Below are 19,647 nucleotides of genomic sequence, written 5' to 3' on the forward strand. Positions count from 1 at the left end.
TGCACAACGCAGGCCACAGAATCTCACCCACCCACTCCTGCGAAAAACCTCTCACCTATGTCTGAGCTATTGAAGTCCTCAAATCGTGGTTTAAAGACTTTCAAGGTGCAGAGAATCCTCCGGCAAGTGACCCGTGCCCCATGCTACAGAGGAAGGTGAAAAACCTCCAGGGCCTCTGCCAATCTGCCCTGGAGGAAAATTCCTTCCCGACCCCAAATATGGCGATCAGCTGAACCCTGAGCATATGGGCAAGATTCACCAGCCAGATACCCAGGAAAGAATTCTCTGTAGTAACTCAGATCGCAACCCATCTAACGTCCCATCACAGGCTATCAGGTCTAAAAACTTAAAATTCACTGTTCAGCTAACCAAGTATAAACTTAACATATCAGAGGTGTCAGTATACACACACGTGCCCCCCTGGCCCCTGCACTTATAGAACACATGTGCTTGGGTTTTGCAATAGATCAGATCACGATGCTTTTCTTTGTAGTTACGAGGTTTTTCTTGGCCCTGCTTGGTGCTCTTGCAAGCAGTACCAAGCATTGCTCTGCCTAGTCTGAGGAATGCCACTGACCTGAGTACTTGCATGGGAAGGGATTGCAGTCGCAAGACCCTTAAACATCAAGATTGTTTTTACCTCTGAACGGATGAGTCTGATTAAACTGTTCCCACCCAATACTCCCAGTCAGTGTGTGTGGCAGGGACACACCACTTTTTGCATGGACCACCTGCCAGGTAGTACAGTGCCCAGAACTCAGGAACGCGAGAGCATGAAAGAAGCTCTTTTTCCATTGGCTGGGGATGGGGAGCTGGGTTACCTAATTGACTCTCACTTTCCCCTCCCCTTCCTATTTAAACTCTGCCGGGGGGAAGAGGGGGGAGGATAACTGGAGCTGCTTGCTCCGGCCTGGGTGCAAGTGTTCTGAGGGCAGTGGAAGGGTTTGGGCAAAGGATGCAGCGTGTGCACTAGAGTCAAAGGCAAGAATTAGGTGAGTTAGCAGAGAAGGGTAAGCACAGTTTAATAGTGGCCTCTGTAGGAAAACATAGGTGCAGGCTAAAAGGGAAAAAGCATGTTACCTAAACCAGCGGCTTAGGGCCAGCTTGTCCCCGCGATGGGAAAAATCTGGGTAGGGGAGTGGAAACGTCGGAGGCTCCCCTTGATCATGTCCATGGCATCAGTGCTTTAGTCCAGGTTGGACCCCAGCCTGGAATGAGTTATTCTGACCCCCAAAGCCTGCAGCTGCGTAGAGACCAGAGAAGTGTGATGGGGCGTTGTGCAGCCATACTGGCTCCTGCCACTGTGGCTTAGTCAGCTGACAAACTTATGTGGGGTCAGAGTTGCAGGGGATGTGTAGAGTGGTCACTTCAGCTCTAGCCCGTCCCTTTCCCAGGGATGAATCCTGACCCCTGGTGCCCTCCACGGGGAGGCTTGGGAGGGAACGAAAGAATGTTGCTAGGGAGGTGCCACCCCCACCTAGCTCTGTGTCACCCCCTCTTGGCTGCCCAGGCTGAAAGAACAGCTCAGTCCTCAAAGCTGATGAAAGGTGGTGTTGTTTTTTTTTCTCCTGGAGCTGCTGTCCTGGCCTAAGTGCTTTCCCCAGCGTGTCCTGCCTGCCCTGTATCCCTGCGATGGCACAGTTACAGCAGTAAGGGAGGAGATTTTAAACTCTTACCGCTTTAGCCCATAGATGTAACAAACCGCGATTGTCTCCACCAGAACGATGAGCAGCAGAGAGAGGGTAGCTGCATAGTCATTGAATATGTCGAACCAATAGTTTCCAGCCTCCATGGTGAACGCCAGGCCAACAATGCAGTTGATGAAACACACAGTACCTGTAGAAATAAAACAGAGGTTATTTGAGTCACAACGGAAAGGCAAATGTTAGTAGGGCAGGAGTCAGAAGCTTTGCGTAGAATAAAAGACACTGGGTTTTAGCCTGTTTGTAGTGGTAATTGGTAGTCTTATTAGGGGAACCAAGAAAACTAGCAATATCTAGATACTACAGGGATTGATGCTATATAAATACTCAGGCTAGAGCGTCAATGTGGATGAGGCCTGTGCCCCCATTGTTAAGTGTACGTAGCTTGCATTATAAAGCATTAATAACCATTTCCCTACACTTGAAAAACTGATGCTTCATCTGGCACTTTCCTATATAAATGAGCAGAGATGCCTTGAAAAGGCACCGATTGTTACAATCAGCATCTGGGATGTTCTCTGACAGCACTGACTGGCGGGGTTAGAGAAAGGTGAAACTTCCTCTTGCCTGCTTTCTAAGTTACATTTAATTTTAAAGGCAGTATCTTAGTATTTCGGCACTCAGACCAAATGTGAGGTGCCTTGCATCTGCATATCTCCATCTTGTGAAGAGCTCAAATCACTTTGCAAACATCAATGAACTAAGATTCACAGCATCCCTGTGAATCTGGAGGGTATTGTGATTTTTCTTTTTATTTGACCTGATGACGACCGTCTGAATCTCCTGTTACAACAGTAAAGGCATGGTGTGACTGCTGTTAAAGTATGCAGACACTAAAAAATATTTCCTTGCAAAATATTTTCTCATGACCCTGCTCCGACACTGTTATTGCTGGTTTGGTTATGAGCACAGAGCTATTGACTATGATGTCTTGTAACTAGATATAGAAGAAGCATCTCTGATTATTTGTTTAATCACACATGCACCCTCCCACCGAGTGGCCTTTGTTTTGTATCATGAGCACAAAAAGTCTTTGCATGGTTTTGGCAGGCTATTTGAATGAAATAACCATGGAACTCTGACTGCTGATAATGATAGACTATTTATAGTTAAAACTATGCAGGTGGTGTAATACAGGAACTGACGCGGTCATAAATATAAAGGGAAGGGTAAACACCTTGACAATCCGTCCTGGCCAGAGGAAAAACCCTTTCACCTGTAAAGGGTTAAGAAGCTAGGATAACCTCACTGGCACCTGACCACAATGACCAATGAGGAGACAAGATACTTTCAAAGCTGGGGGGAAACAAAGGGTATGGGTCTGTCTGTGTGATGCTTTTGCCGGGGACAGAACAGGAATGGAGTCTTAGAACTTAGTAAGTAATCTAGCTAGATATGCGTTAGATTCTGATTTCTTTAAATGGCTGAGAAAATAAGCTGTGCTGAATGGAATAGCTATTCCTGTTTTTTTTGTCTTTTTGTAACTTAAGGTTTTGCCTAGAGGGATTCTCTATGTTTTGAATCTAATTACCCTGTAAGGTATTTACCATCCTGATTTTACAGAGGTGATTCTTTTTTTTACTTCTATTAAAATTCTTCTTTTAAGAAACTGATTGTTTTTTTTATTGTTCTTAAGATCCAAGGGTTTGGGTCTGTGGTCACCTATGCAAATTGGTGAGGATTTTTATCAAACCCTACCCAAGGGGGAAAGATTTGGGAGGATTTTTTGGGGGAAAGATGTTTCCAAATGGCTCTTTCCTAATAAAAATCCTAGTTAGACGTTTGGTGGTGGCTGCGAAAGTCCAAGGGCAAAAGGTAAAATAGTTTGTACCTTGGGGAAGTTTTAACCTAAGCTGGTAAAAGTAAGCTTAGGAGGTTTTCATGCAGGTCCCCACATCTGTACCCTAGAGTTCAGCGTGGGGAAGGAACCTTGACAGATGCAAATGGTTTTTGAGGTTCAAAAAATTTAGTTCGCTATTTTTTGATAGGAGTTTCTCCTTTTGGTGAGAGACAGATGTAATAAGATACTAGAAATTTGTGATCAGATTTCAAGATCAAAGAAGTTCCGATAAATATGGAGACATTTGGATGTGTATGCAAACTTTCTGATGCTCACTTATCATTAAATACTAATTTGACTGATCATTTGACTGGATGTTTGTGTCAGAAGTCCTTGTAAATATAAAGATGTGATTTCTGCAATACCCATTTCTTAAAAGCAATAAAATACTCTGGGCAGTGTATTCTGGAGAATTATGGTTCCTCCTAGGGAGTTTTTCTGTCTTGGGTCTCACAACAAACAAACGGAGGCGATCTTCCCTGAGAAATGCCGCCACTGGTTGTAGTTTATGTTTAAATATATTCTGTGAAACCAACAGCAAAGTATCTGCATGTTGTAGGACAGTACAAGGGACACACAAGTGCTTCCTGCTGAGATTTTCAAAAAATATTCACTGTGTACTTGTGACATTGTTTTGTTTTTCCTTATTCGTATCATGTTTGACTTTTTTTTTTTTTAAGGACTATTTTGATGAATGAAAATGACACACAATAGAGTCTGCGGTTGTTGTGAGATAACTGCATTTTGGAGGCTGGGGACCAGGCCTCATGTGACATTCCTCATGCAATTGACAGGCTGCAGGGGTGGACTCTACAGTCCTTACTCATCTAGAACTCCCACTGTAATCCGTCAACTCCCCTTAGGACCTGAGCCTGAAAGGGGCTGAATACCCTTCACTTCCCTTGAAGCCAGTGGGAGTAGAGGGCAGGCAGAACTTGCACGCTAGGGGCTTTCAAATCCCACTTGAGTGTGTTCACTCCTTATGCAGCCTGAATTTCTACCCGCTGTCGACCTGTTTTCTTATGTGCTAGTCAACTTACCTGAGATCACCTCTTTAGAAAAATGGGTGGACAGAAATTTGCTGTCTGTCAAAGGGGTGAGGATAGCTGCAGTGTTTCCCAGCATACTGCCTATGCCCAGCATCAGCAGCATAATAAAGTACAGCACTGAATACAGCTGAGAGACCTCCATGTTTTTTATCGCTTCCGAATACACTATAAATGCCAGTCCAGTGCCTTGGACAGCCTGCCAATGAGAAGAAGAGAGTAGAACCTAACCAAGAGGTTAGAACCTAACCTAATCAAGTTGCAGTGGGGGAGGTTCAAGTTGCAGTGGGGGAGGTTTAGATTGGATATTAGGAAAAACTTTTTCACTAAGAGGGTGGTGAAACACTGGAATGCATTACCTAGGGAGGTGGTAGAATCTCCTTCCTTAGAGGTTTTTAAGGTCAGGCTTGACAAAGCCCTGGCTGGGATGATTTAACTGGGAATTGGTCCTGCTTCGAGCAGGGGGTTGGACTAGATGACCTTCTGGGGTCCCTTCCAACCCTTATATTCTATGATTCTATGATAATTCTATGATAAGAGTGGTGGTGTCAACTCTTCAGGTAGCTGCGCCCTTGCTTATTTACTGAGAGAAATCAAAATCAGATTATTGTACAAAAGAACTTTAACCCGCTAGAAAAAATAGCCTTTCATTGAAAGTACGTCTCCTGCCTCTTGCTGAAGCTCTGCTTCTACCATTATAAACAGTAAGTGAAAACTAGGTAAGGTAAATCTAAACTCTGCCACTTTTTGCTCTTGTTGAGTAGTGCCTTGTTCTTCAAGTAGACCCATTGATTTCAATAGGACTACTCAACATGAATAAAGGCATCAAAATCTGGACCTTAGTGATGGCAAAATGGTAACTATGTGCCAATAGTCTTGCATAATGAACTGGTTGAGATCTTTGCTGGCCTGTTTGAATGGTGCAGAATTGGCCTCCTACTACTACCAGGAATATTAATGGACCAGTCTTGCAATCCTTACTCAGGCAAGTAGTCCTAAGTCATCAGAATGAATCATATCCTGATCTTGGTTCCTAAATCCTGAGGAGTTCCACTGAAGTCCTTTGAATTACTTCAGATTTGCAGAATCTCACCCGTTGACTTGAATGGGCCTGCTGGTGTGTAGAACTCTACTCCCCTGGGTAGTAGTGGGGCAGGACTGAAGCCAATAACAATACCTGGCACTTCTCGACTTCAAAATATTTGACAAACATTAACGTGCCTGAGTCAGCACCTCCCCGAGGGTAGCTATTATCCCCCTTTGTACAGATGGGAAACACAGGCAGAGCAGCCAGGTGACTCGATAGCTTTGTTAGAGCTGGGTTTAGAAATGCAGTTCATTTCCCCTCCTAGTTCTATACGTAATATGGCAACATCCTCTTACATCTAATCTCAAAGGGCCAGACTTATGGCCCTCACAAAAACCTAGCTACCTTCCCACTTTTGTTGCAACCAGTAATGTCCTATGTACTACTGATGGCCATGCTGTTAGTGCTGAGCGGATGGACGATGTGGAAGCCCAGTGTGCATGGCAAACGTGCTGGAGGAAACCTTAGTGCAGGGTTGAGCTTAGGGCTTGAGCAGTAAAGCTAGCGCTTTATTGAGCTAATCAATTGGTTGCCTGAGCAGAGGGGAAAGGATGATAAAAGGAGCAGCCCTGCACTTACATCACCTCCCTCCTGCCAGTTCCTCTACAGGGAGGTATTTCTGGCAGACGTGGTGATCACTGTATTTTGCTTATAGAAGGTTCGAACATTTTGGGCTGGACCCTGAAATTCTTACTTATAGGAGCCGTTCCATTGACGTCAAAGGCTACTCACACAGGTAAAGGTTACAGGGTTAGGTCCTAAGTCTATTGCAGCAGAGCCAGCATCCACCAAAATTAGTTGTGCCATCTTCAGCATCCATTGGTGAGATGCCAATTAATAGGAACTGCATGGCTAGACCCCGGTGCACCAGGTTTGCCGGGAGGGTCCTGGGCGCATGGGAAGTTGGAATGGGAGTTTTTACTTGAATGTCTCCAAACAGAAGAGGGGAAAAAAGGTTCGACTCCTCTTCCATTTGAGGGGCGTGGGAAGGTTCTTATTTTCATGAATTTGCTTGCCCAGCCAAGGCCATCAGAAGGGGTCTGAGTGTGACTAAGCATCACAGCCCTGAGCCCGGGCTAGTGCGTAGGCTGCATTGCCCCAGGAGGCACTGTGCCTCACAGACACCCCTCTGGGTCACAATTCCCCCCTCGCTCCAGGGGATAGGTGAGTATTAATTTACAGCTGTCTTATTATTCTAGAAGCAAATTATGGCAGCCAGATGCTGCAGAATATATATATATATATAAATGTTCCACCTAAAGTTACTCAGCGGAAACATATTTACCTAAAGGCTACAATCACCTGGGGCTGCCAAGCGGCCTAAGCAAGGAAGGAGTCGCTCAGGTTGCCTAAGCTAAGTGTAACCTCTACCATCACATTAAACATACTCAAGACCTCCTCATCAGTACAAGAGCTAAAAGAGTTCGTGTTCTTTCTCTCCCTTAGACCTGACCATCAAGATAAGCTTCTAGTTCTGACTGGGGGGAAAGGAAACAAAGAAAAAAAGACAACCAAGGCTGGTGCACAAAGGAGCAAGTTACCGTGTCTAGTTCAGCTTCCAGACTGCAGTTTTTAATCTGTGGCAATAATTCTACATACTGGTTTGGGTAAGTAGACATCAGGTAATCTTTCATACTGTCGAGGTTGTCTGCAGTTAAAGCTCCTTCTTCCAGGTCAAAAGTGTTTGTCAACAGCAGTATTACCCTGTAAAGCCAAGATAATTTAGTTTCTTTCTACTAAAGCTAGAAGAAATGTTTCAGTGGCAGAATTTGGATGCAGCTGCTTTTAAGTGGAGCAGTGCATTCCAGAATACCACAGAGGGACAGGCAGGAGAGCGCTTGTTATACTTCAGTAAAGTATTCTGAAAAGAGGCCGAATGTGAAACTACACTTGTCAACGGGGAAGAAGGAAAACTGGGACAAAAGATATGCTCTGGCGCAACCAGAAGTTATTGGCTTGATGCAGGAATCACTGGGTGAAATTCTATGCCCTATGTTAAACAGGTCAGACTAGGTTAGCATAATGGTTCCTTCTGGTCTTAAAATCTATGCATCTATATGAAAATTAATTTGCTTATTTTATTCCTCTCAGTTCCATTTGCAATTATTGCTGTGAGTGGATGGTCCCAAATTCTGGGTCAGGTCCTCAGTTCATGTAAACTGGCGTAGCTCCACTGAAATTAGTGGTATTATGGTATTTACACCAGCTAAAAAATCTGCCCCGTCTCTTTTCCTTTGTGCCTCTTTTAGTAAGACGGCCACATGGCATCCATTACTGTCTGATAAAGGAGATGCTTGGAATATTGCCTGTCCTCTGCTTTGATTAGTGCAATAGGTTAGTGCTGCGTAAATCTAACAAAAATATAACAGTAGTCCAGTCACTGAGACTTTGTATACATGTGAGAACATGGCTTTAGGATCAGATCCTGCAGTGTGCTGAGCATCTTCTGTGAAGTGCTGAACTCCTTCACATCTCTCTGTAGTCAATAGGAGTTGACGCTTAGTAGTTCCCAGCAGGGAGAACTCAGCACCTTGCAGGATCATCCAAAAGCTGGTGGAACATATCTTAGTACCTTGGACAGAGATTCAGGCTGATATAGGGGCTAGCTCATATGGCACATCATGTCTGACAGCTATCCTATAGGTACTGCAACAAAGCCACTTGTTTATAATCGTGGTCCAGACGGGACCATGAAAATGACTTTTGGATCAAATAGACACCTAAGGTTGCACTCTTCTAAGGACTCTGGGACACAGTTCTGAGATCAAATATATAGCATATTTCATGATCTTTACTCTTGTTACATCTGTCAGCAGTACTTCCACCAGAAGGCTTGATGCACATGTGAGACCCAAATTTATCTCCTTTCCACACAGATCTGTTGTTATGTTACTGTGCATACCTGAAAACGATTGACATCAGGAAAAAAGAAAAGGATTTCTGCTTGTTCAGTCTTTTCACCAGTATTTTCTACCACCAGACTGAAGGTGGCATGTCAGGGTAAGCTATTTATTTATACAAATAAAACGGAAGCGGAGAACTTAATGCATGTTGGAGAGCAGATAATTCTGAAGAAATAGATTCTAAGTCCTCTGAGGATTTAGGTCAAGATTAAGGTCTGTGTTTTCAGCCAGGCCAGGCACAGCATGTATCTGTAAATCTTTTGTCTAAGAGTTTGTGTGGCTGTACATCTTGTGTTCATTTTTTGTGTTCACAGAATGACCCGTGAGTACAGATCAGAGCACCTGCATCTCTATCTACTTCAACTGAGCCTGCAATCTGATACTCAGATTTGTGCCCACAACTGAAAGGTGGGCAAAACTATTGGTTGGACATATGCTTTGAGATTGTAAATTGTATCTGCAAAAAGGATGTCTCCAAAAATTTGGCCCTCGGTATTTGCGCTCTTGTTTGTTTGCTATCTTGATAATCTGTTTGGATATTTCCTGGGATGATGTACTATGAGAGCCCTTGACACTGGAGAGTCTGTGGAATTTCCAGCTATTGTACAAACCTTTTTGAAGCAGTGATAGTTGTACTGTGCCTTTGTGTCATAGGGAGATGATTGGGATTTCCCTTCTCATGCTTACTCTTTTATAATGGGGGTGGGCGACAAGCCACAGGGTTTCTTTGAATGAAAATGTGGCTGTCCCCAAATGATTTTTCATTTCATTTTAATTTCATCTCATCTCAGAAGTAAGCCTTTTATTGAGAACTCCTATTTTAATTTTTGATGGGGGAAAAAGGACTGGAAAGTGTCTCTTTCTGAACCATTTTTTCTATCTCCTTCCTCTGAAGCATCAGGAGATGGCCCAAGCTGGAGACAGGACATTGGGCAGGGAGGGGTGGGCTCTGAGGTGATATTGAACATTCTCTCTCTCAGGTGCTTGGCTGGCTGGTTCTGGCTCACATGCTCAGGGACTAACTGATCGCCAAATGTGGGGTCAGGAAGGAATTTTCCCCTAGATCTGATTGGACCTTGTGGGTTTTTTTTGCCTTCCTCTGCAGTGTGTGGTGCAGGTCACTTGCCAGCATTATCTGGGTATATCTCATTTAATAATTTCCCTGCCATTGCATCAGCCTTGGGCACTGGTGCACCCCAGTCCCGCCTGTTCTTTGCCTGTGGCTCATAATAATCTAGTTTCCTGTGGGTTGTAATACTTTGATCTCATTTCAGTTGGGTCAGTGTGCAGGTGCTGAGTGGGTGGCCTGGGCTATACTAGAGGTCAAACTAGATGTTCTAGTGGTCCTTTCTGGCCCAGAGCCCTCTGACTCTATCAGACTTTTCTTCGGTTGTGAGTGTGCTTTAACAGGAGCAGCAGCAAAGAAGCTCTCTCATGCTTTCTAAAAAGTGTCTTCTGTCCATTCCTTTCCTGGTATCAGGCCTGCCTGCAATTACCTTAAAGGCGGGCTGCAATGCTGAACGCACTCAGTAGGAATCCAGCCACTGTCTGTCTCATGCAATAGACTTTATATACCCCTCATCAGAGGTAGAAAGCTCTGTAGCCATTTTCACTATCACTCTGAGTCAGGGACCTGGGCATAACACAGTTAAACTTGGCAGTGTAGGCAGGACCTAACTCTGTCCCTCACCTAAGTCCTTGGACTTCCAAGGTTTTAACCTTGTGACAGGACATAGGTGGATGCCATCTCCAGGGCAAGTGTAAAGAATGTTGTAACTGGTTCAGGGAACAATGTTCTCTAACCTGCTCAACCCTCCTGCTTATAACTGCAATGTAGATAGGTCTTTAAACTCATTTGTCAGCAACGATCCCTGCACGACTTGCAGACAATAGTAACCTGAACTCTGATCATCAGTACTAGTCATAAAAAGAACAGTGAACTCTGAATACTAATCTCAGATCTTACCTAATTTAAAATCTCCTGCATGTTTACCAGATCTATTCAAGTGCGTTTCCTGGCACTCAAGGAGCTATGCTGCACAGTTGTTATTTGTGTATATATGTAATCTCTTTTCTTATGTGTAACATCCTATATCATGTCTCAGGGGGGAAAATAAGTTAAAACTCCAGTCTCTTACTTGCTTAGACAGTTTTCATAGTTGAAAGTCGCCTTAAAGCCATAGATAGAGAAAGTCACAATACTGGCAAATATTGACGTGCTGCTGTTTATCAAAGAGACAATTATGGCATGTCTTTCGCAGTTGTTGTTTGGCTCATTGTAGCTGGCAAACGCTATCAGGCTTCCGAAACCAAGACCAAGTGAGAAAAAGATCTGGGTAGCTGCATTAATCCAGGTTTTAGGATTTGCTAATTGGCCTAGCTGTAAAACAAGAGAGTGAGAAATGGCTGATGAAAACAAAAATGGACTTTGGACTGTTTATCTATGCTCTCATCATTTTAGTATCTAGACACAAAGTAGAGAGTAATCTCATTTATGTGGGACCTGATTCTGCTTGAGACCACATATTCGCACAGTGCCTATTTAAGTCAGTGTGAGTTTTACACATAGAAGTAGTGCATGACTGAGCTCTGTGTGTGTGTTTCTCCAGTGGGTGAATCAAATGGTGGTGTTATATGCGGGGATAAATTCTCTGTTGGTGTAGAGGAGCAAAATTTCACTGAAGTAAATGGAACTTCACCCATCATGCTAGCAAAGCAAAGCCTAATGAGCTCCTTTGACATCTTTGGATTGAAATGTATCTTAGGCCATCTTCATCTGTGATGTAACTCTGTTGAATTCAGGGATGAATTTGGTCTGATATTGTTATTCAGTATATAAATAATACAACACAGCTTAGGTTTGATAGGACACTTCTTTTCCTGGGTGAGGACGCTAATAACGCATTGGTGACATAGTGGTGTACCCTTAAGAGTCTAGATACGTACAACATAAGACCTAACTTACTATTGTGAAAATATAATCTAAATAAAAATAAGTGACTATTTTTGTATGAAATTATGCAGTTATAACGATAATGTTTTGTTTAAAATTCAGGGTATATTTTCTGTACCTTTGGTGTAAACATGTAAATCAGCCCATTCACAGCTCCGTGTAGTGTTAGTCCTCTAATTAAGTATATGAGCAGGACTAAATATGGCAAAGAAGCTGTTACGTAGACAACCTGCAAAAGAAAAGGTAAATTAATTAAAGAGTTAATCTACACTGGCATCTGTTACTGTTTTGCAAGAACTTATAGGGGTTTAGGAAGAAGGAAAAAGTCAAATAATGTCTATAGTTACATTATCAAGGGAAAATTGGAAAAGGTTATCAATCCTCATACTTCAGAGTTTACAATGATTAGCAGTGGGGGAGAGACAATGAGGGGGACATATCAGAAAGAAATTTCCTTCCTGGAATAGGGTTGCATTCTTAGGTACACTGTGGGCATGTATATCTCCATTTGCAGACAGTGTAGCAGTCTATATATTAACCATTGTACTAATCTGGTATGGCAAATCCTGTATGTATGTTTGTTCTGTATGAAATATTCATAATATTACATTTGCTGCCTTATACTGATCCTTAAATGAGCAGTTTCAGGTCAAATTAGGCCCAAATATTAGGTTTTACAAAAACAAATCTAAGACCAATGGTAATATTTCCATTATTTTCTTTTTTAAATCCCAAAGGAAATGCTTTATTGTAATAAGAAGAATTAATACAGCGTTTGCAATCCAAACTTTACAGCATTTTGCTAGAGTAAAATTGACTGGCAACTGACAATAAACAATGAAACTAATTAGTCAATTTTCATTGTCCATTCTAAGAGAAATCCAAAAAGTAACAACATAAATGGTAACAAGCAAATTCAAATTTTAAACTTACTTTGAGATTTGCAGATAACATCTTATATTATTATCTAGGCCAGGAAATGATTGGGACCTGATCTGCAGCTCACTCAAGTCAATGCACCTTGGATCAGGACAATGATTTGGGGGGTTCGGATAAGGGGCGGGGTTCAGGTCATGCCTGGCTGTTTGGGGAGGCACAGCCTCCCCTAAGCAGCCCTCCATACAATTTTGGAAACCCGATGTGGCCCTCAGGCCAAAAAGTTTGCCTACCCCTGTTCTCGACTGTAACATCTCAGAACTTCTTAGAACTTTGCTGCTGCAGAGTGAATGTCACTCAAAGCGGGCCTCCCATGTGGAACACAGGAATTGCCATACAGGATTGGACAGAGGCCAGAACCAGCTGCTTCAGAGGAAGGTACCAGAGACCCTGAAATAAGTAGCTATAGAATAACCTGTCCCCACAGGGGAAGTTTCTTCCTAACCTCTATTAGTTAGAGGATGGCTAATGGCCTGATGGCCTGAAGCATGAAGGTTTTCTATCCCTTTGACAACTCTTGGTTTTTAAAAATCCTTACTATTGTGTTATACCACTATTATACCTGGATATTCATGTTATCCATATAAATGTCCAATCTTTTAAAATCTTGCTAAGCTTACTCTGCATGTTACCATGTCAATGAGTTCCACTAAATAACTGTGTATTGTGTAAAAAAGTATTAATTTTCACTAGTTTTAAATTTGCTGACAGTCAATTTCATTGAATGTGGCATTCAAGGCTTTAACACAAGAGGTCGATTTAAAAGTGACTACAAAGTGACGTAATTCCTGCTTTCCTTCCCATAAACGTACGTTTACAAATGGAGTCCATAAGTTCCTGTCATCCATAGAACAAGTTGCTTTTTCTTTGTCTGAGTCACAGATACGTTCTTCCTCCAAACTCGTCAAAAGGCAGCTTTTCAATAACGGCACCACAAGTGATCACCAAGCAGCTTCAGTATCACACTGGTGTTTATATCTAATAGCAGAATACTGACCTGCACCCTCTCATACTTTAATGTCTCTGTCTGATCAGCTCACGCCTGTGATTCCATGAGCAAACTGACTTCATAGTCCTTGACTATGGCACATGCCAATGACCACCACATTGTAAACACGGACAGAACTCAGGAGCTTTGTTTAGATGAGGGCAGTATGCAATGAAATGGCTAATGTGTGTACCCTGCCCTCTACAGGATGAACTGTGACATTCTATGACACTTGTACAAATATGTTGCCTGCAGTCCAGAGACTGGCCCACAGAGACTATTATGTCTTAAGCTACTGCAGCTAGTAGAGATCCTCTTTTAGCTAAAGTGGTAGTCTTCTATGCTTTGGAGACAAATATCCCCATGTCAGATATGTATGCAGCATAGCTATTGATTGTAGTGTGGGAATGTAGACAACACACTGATTTATTACCCAACTAATGGTTAGAACCAATTAGGTTATGCAAATGCTCTCCCAATGTACAAGCTATTGGATGCATTCATCAGCCTTTAAATGTCAGCCTGAGTGCCATGTGGCAGGTGGATAAACAAATGCATGTTTAGATCCAGGTTTAAAAAGCCTGTTTGGTTTTTTCCAGTTAACATCACTTAAAGCTGGTTTCTGCAAGTTCTAATTATGGTTTAACTCTGAATCCACAGTTATAATCCTTTTACCTTGCCAGTAGACTCTGTTCCTCTCAGAATACACAGATAGACCACCAGCCAAGCCAGGATCAGGCATACTGCTTGCTCCCACTGGATGCTCCCATACTCCTCAATGGATGGTGAAATGTTCAGGGTTTTCCTGTACCAAAAGTACTGAGTAGATGAGGTCTTCGCACATTCTTCATCAAAACCAGTGTGGTTACTGTTCAGTGGACAACTGGCCCATGGCAAGGGATCCTTTGGGGGCCAAACAAATGCAAAAGTTGCAAAAGTTAAGCATGTTGCAGGGATTTTCAGAGCTTTAGTTTATCAATGTCTGTACTTTGACCTGTCAACCTTTTACCCCTAATCAGGAAAATTACAGATTTATTCCTTATGCCATTTGACCTAAACCGAATTTCTCACCCCTGATAATCTGTATGTTATTCCCTAATAACAAGAAACTTCTATGCTTCAACTCTGTACCATTCACTTTCTTTAAACATCATCTTAATAAAATTTTTAAATCTGTTCTTGCTGAGGCGTGCGGGGAAGAGAAAAGGTATTGTGCAAAGTGACAGTGCAAGGAAGCCAGTGGCGTATTGTCTTGTAGATGTATGGGGACTCTGGGACAGATCCTGCAGCTCTTACTCCCATGAGTAACCTCGCTGACATATTTATATCTAATAGCATGAAGCCGACATACATGTAGTGATGTTGTTCTTTCATTTTCATCATCTCCTTCTCTTCAGCTCATACCAGTGATGTACTGGGACTAGTCACAGGAGTAAGGGCTGCGGTCATTTGTGGAAATTCCTATGAATGCTAATGTTCTTAGGATGTTAAGTCCCACAGAAATAAATAGCATTCATCTGAGAGAACCATAATCCAAAGGGCAGAGTCTGTTACCATTTTCTTATGGAACTATTGATATAAGAACATAAGAATGGCCATGCTGGGTCAGACCAATGGTCCATCAAGCCCAGTATTCTGGCTTCTGACAGTGGCGAATGCCAGATCCTTCAAAGGGAATGAACAGAACAGGTAATCATCAAGTGATCCAGCCCCTGTGGCCCATTCCCAGCTTCTGGCACCATCCCTATTCATCCTGGCAAATAGCCATTGATGGACCTATCCTCCATTAATTTATCTAATTTTTTTTTAACCCTGTTATAGTCTTGGTCTTCACAAAATCTCTGGCAAAGAGTTCCACAGATTGACTGTGCGTGATGTGAAGAAATTCTTTATTTTAAACCTGCTGCCTATTAATTTCATTGGGTGAATGTGGTGTTGGAGAGCTGCCTAGCAGCCTCTCGTTCATATTCCGACCTATTCACGCACCTATTCACTGCACCATCTGCTCAAGAAACTCCCTGAAAAAACACAAGAACAAATCTGCACACACACCCCCCTTAGAACTCCAACCAGGGGTATTCTATCTGCTACCCAAGATCCATACACCTGGAAATCCTGGATGCTCCATCATCTCAGACATTGGCACCCTGACAGCAGGATTGTCTGGTTATGTAGACTCCCTCCTTAGGCCCTACTCTACCAGCAATCCCAGCTATCTTCGAAACACCACTGACTTCCTGAGGAAACTACAATCCATCGGTGATCTTCCTGAAAACACCATCGTGGCCCCATATGGATGTAGAAGCCCTCTACACCAACATTCCACTCAAAGATGGACTACAAGCCATCAGGAACAGTATCCCCGGTAATGTCACAACAAACCTGGTGGCTGAACTTTATGACTTTGTCCTCACCCACAACTATTTCACATTTGGGGACAATGTATACCTTCAAATCAGCGGCACTGTGATGGGTACCCGCATGGCCCCACAGTATGCCAACGTTTTTATGGCTGACTTAGAACAATGCTTCCTCAACTCTCGTCCCCTAATGCCCCTACTCTACTTGCGCTACACTGATGACATTTTCATCATCTGGACCCATGGAAAAGAAGCCCTTGAGGAATTCCACCATGATTTCAACAATTTCCATCCCACCATCAACCTCAGCCTGGACCAGTCCACACAAGAGATCCACTTCCTGGACACTACAGTGCTAATAAACACCACCCTATACCGGAAACCTACTGACCGCCATACTTACCTACATGCCTCCAGCTTTCATCCAGATCACACCACACGATCCATTCTCTACAGCCAAGCTCTAAGATACAACCGCATTTGCTCCAAGCCCTCAGACAGAGACAAACACCTACAAGATCTCTATCAAGTGTTCTTACAACTACAATACCCACCTGCTGAAGTGAAGAAACAGATTGACAGAACCAGAAGAGTAGCCAGAAGTCAGCTGCTACAGGACAGGCTCAACATAGAAAGTAACAGAATGCCACTAGCCGTCACCTTCAGCCCCCAACTAAAACCTCTCCAGCGCATCATCAAGGATCTACAACCTATCCTGAAGGATGATCCCTCACTCTCAAAGATCTTGGGAGACAGGCCAGTCGTCGCTTACAGACAGCCCCTGCAACCTGAAGCAAATACTCACTAACAACCGCACAACAAAAACACTAACCCAGGAACCTATCCTTGCAACAAAGCCCGTTGCCAGCTCTGTCCACATATCTATTCAAGGGACACCATCATAGGACCTAATCACATCAGCCACACCATCAGAGGCTTGTTCACCTGCACATCTACCAATGTGATATATGCCATCATGTGCCAGCAATGCCCCTCTGCCATGTACATTGGCCAAACTGGACAGCCTCTATGCAAAAGAATAAATGGTCACAAATCAGACAACAAGAATTATAACATTCAAAAGCCACTTGGAGAACACTTCAACCTCCCTGGATACTCAATTACAGACCTAAAAGTCATAATTATTCAACAAAAAAACTTCAAAAACAGACTCCAATGAGAAACTGAAGAACTGGAATTAATCTGCAGACTGGACACCATTAAATTAGGCTTGAATAAAGACTGGGAGTGGATGAGTCATTATATTAACTAAAAACTATTTCCCCGTGCTAATTTTCCCCATACTGTTACTCACACCTTCTTGTCAACTGTTTGAAATGGGCCATCCTGATTATCACTACAAAAGTTTTTTTCTCCTGCTGATAACAGCCCACCTTAATCGACTGGTCTTGTTAAGAGTTGCTATGGGAACCCCCATTTTTTCATGTTCTCTGTGTATGTGTATATATCTATATCTTCCTACTGTATTTTCCACTGCATGCATCCGATGAAGTGGGCTTTCACCCACGAAAGCTTATGCTCAAATAAATTGGTTAGTCTCTAAGATGCCACAAGTCCTCCTGTTCTTTTTGCGGATACAGACTAACACGGCTGCTACTCTGAAACATGAAGCACATTGTAAAAGACAAAATCATGTCACAGATGTCTTTGGACAAGTCCTATGCATTTGTAAGTCCTGCCGAAGCAAATAGGGAAGTGGCTACTCAGCTTGATCATTACCTCACTATCCAAGTTCAAATGTCAGTGCACCAATAAAGCCCCTTTATTAAGCCCCTGCAGAAACTCCAGAGATGATACATCATGAAACCTTATTTACTTCCTCTCAGAAACACCCATTCTGTGCTGCCGGGAGAAGCTACATAGCTCATCGCAGAAAGCTTTTATCTTTATTTTGTTGATCAAGAGATCAGCAAAGGTCTCACAAGGATGTGAAAGCATGTCCCCCTTTGGAGACATAATTAAGACACTTTTAAAGTGTTTGCTGCCAACAAGCTTTAACCAGACCAGGCTTCTGAAGTTGGCAGAGCAGAGCTGGATGGCCTGATGATGACTATAAGCAACTCAAATAAACACACTTCTAAATGGGACCATTCAGTGGTCAGGTTGTTGTGCTGGTTATTAGCTAACTGCCCATCAGCATCTGCAGAATTTAAGTTTTCATATCGCTTCTGCGCATATCAGATTTCCCTCTGGGCTAGTGCCACCTGCCTGGTAAATGGATCGTACTTTTGCCAAACAAGCCAGGTATGTTTTCAGAATTCCCAAGCACTTTGGCCCCAGCCCACCCCTGCAGGAAGTTGGGTCACTGTCTAGCAATGCAGCTCATCAGTGTTTCTACTCACCTGGAATGAATGGAACAGGTACCAGAACGCCCAGGCATTTATAACGTTATAGTACATGGAGAGGAAAAATGACACCACCACGCTGGCAATGCCTGAGAATGAGAAAAGGGAAAGTCAGCGGAAGGGCAAACTAGCTATCCATCAAACTGCAGAATTTAAAAAGGACACTTTTCAGCCATCTTAGCTCTCCCGGAGGACCACCACCATCACCAATGAAACATAAAGGTTCGGAAAAGAAGGCTGGAAAAATTGGAGCCCAGCTAGATACAAGCTGCCTAAGGTCTAGAGCTGTCCTATTGGGAAAGTGGCAATGCCTTCGGGGCAAAGAGACCAGTCAACCCAGTGACTTATGGTTCGACGTCCACACTGCAAAGAACTAGCATTCTGAGCCTCTCCTGGGAAGACAATAATGCGCCTTTAGTCGGGGTGAAACCCTGGTAGCTAAGGGGGCAGTGTTTTCTGACAGACTCTACGTGTGTCACCACAAAAGTACCCTTTACAAAAAAAAAATGTCTGCTGGTATTGCTACGGTGACCTTCTGGCTGGACAGAGCCATTTCCTGAAATGCAGGGCTATTTCCTGGTAATTGTGTTCTAAGTGACCCTATCCTGAAATACTGAACAAGTGTCATTATCCTTCTTTCGGCCAAAGAGCAGTTGGCTGGTGCCAACCCTCACTTCCTTTCTCTTCACTCTAAACACGATGAAACACTGATGTCTCAGTCCCCTGGACTCGCTGTCTCTGATAAACACACAGTAAATTCTCCTGCGCACAGCAACACCTCTTGAACAAACATTTTGACTGATAAAATGAGAAATTGGGACAATTCAGGTGTCCCAAAAATATTCCTAGAACACCAGGACGTGTGAAAATCCGGAACTGTCAGGGGAATAGTGGGACATATGTTCACTTTAGTGTAAGCTGCTCTGCTTACTACCTGCCTGATTAACCATGTGGCAGGGGGATAAAAAAAGGCATGTTTAGAGCCAATCAGGCCACTTCAAGATTACAAACTCAGTTAAAACTTGGTGTGTGGATGGAATCTGAGACCCCTGACTGGTACATGGCCCTTATTTTTGCCAAACGAGCTAGGACGGTTTCTTCATGCTGTGGATTAGGAGACAGAGTCAGCAGCATTTACCAGAGTTTCACAATTGAAAGGAATTATCCCACTTCCATGCAAATCAGTGACAAAATCCCTACACTCTGTTAGTGGTCACCAACCGGTAGATCGCGATCGACTCGTCAAACCTGGAGCCCCTGGCAGTTGATTGTGATCTCCAGCCGCTAAAAGTCTGGTGGCACAGTGGGGCTAAGGCAGACTTCCTGCCTACCCTGGCCCCACGCCACTCCCAGAAGTGGCCAGCATACCCCTGCAAGTCCCTGGGGGGGAGCAGGGGTCTCCGCGCTCCGCTCCTGCCTGCAAGCACCACCCCTGCAGCTCCCACTGGCTGGGAACGGGGACCTG

General features: G+C 43.4%; 1 protein-coding gene and 1 long non-coding RNA gene across 2 annotated transcripts in view; one reads left to right on the forward strand and one right to left on the reverse strand.

Annotated features, from left to right (window-relative positions):
• The window catches only part of SLC6A20 (solute carrier family 6 member 20), a 35,532-nt gene that overhangs the window by 4,745 nt on the left and 11,140 nt on the right, over positions 1 to 19,647 (reverse strand). The window contains exons 3-9 of the mRNA XM_048838824.2: positions 18,180 to 18,271; positions 14,132 to 14,359; positions 11,651 to 11,761; positions 10,718 to 10,959; positions 7,218 to 7,380; positions 4,584 to 4,788; positions 1,677 to 1,836 (exon numbers count right to left, since the gene is read on the reverse strand). Of these exons, the coding sequence (XP_048694781.2) occupies positions 1,677 to 1,836; positions 4,584 to 4,788; positions 7,218 to 7,380; positions 10,718 to 10,959; positions 11,651 to 11,761; positions 14,132 to 14,359; positions 18,180 to 18,271 (1,201 nt within the window). The remainder of the gene's footprint in view (positions 1 to 1,676; positions 1,837 to 4,583; positions 4,789 to 7,217; positions 7,381 to 10,717; positions 10,960 to 11,650; positions 11,762 to 14,131; positions 14,360 to 18,179; positions 18,272 to 19,647) is intronic.
• Positions 2,521 to 9,266, forward strand: LOC125631730 (uncharacterized). Its single transcript, XR_007355025.2, has 4 exons — positions 2,521 to 3,079; positions 7,123 to 7,283; positions 8,553 to 8,676; positions 8,894 to 9,266. It is a non-coding gene; the product is annotated as an uncharacterized LOC125631730 (long non-coding RNA).

The sequence above is a fragment of the Caretta caretta genome, chromosome 2 (assembly GCF_965140235.1).
Source record: "Caretta caretta isolate rCarCar2 chromosome 2, rCarCar1.hap1, whole genome shotgun sequence".
NCBI lineage: Eukaryota > Metazoa > Chordata > Testudines > Cheloniidae > Caretta > Caretta caretta.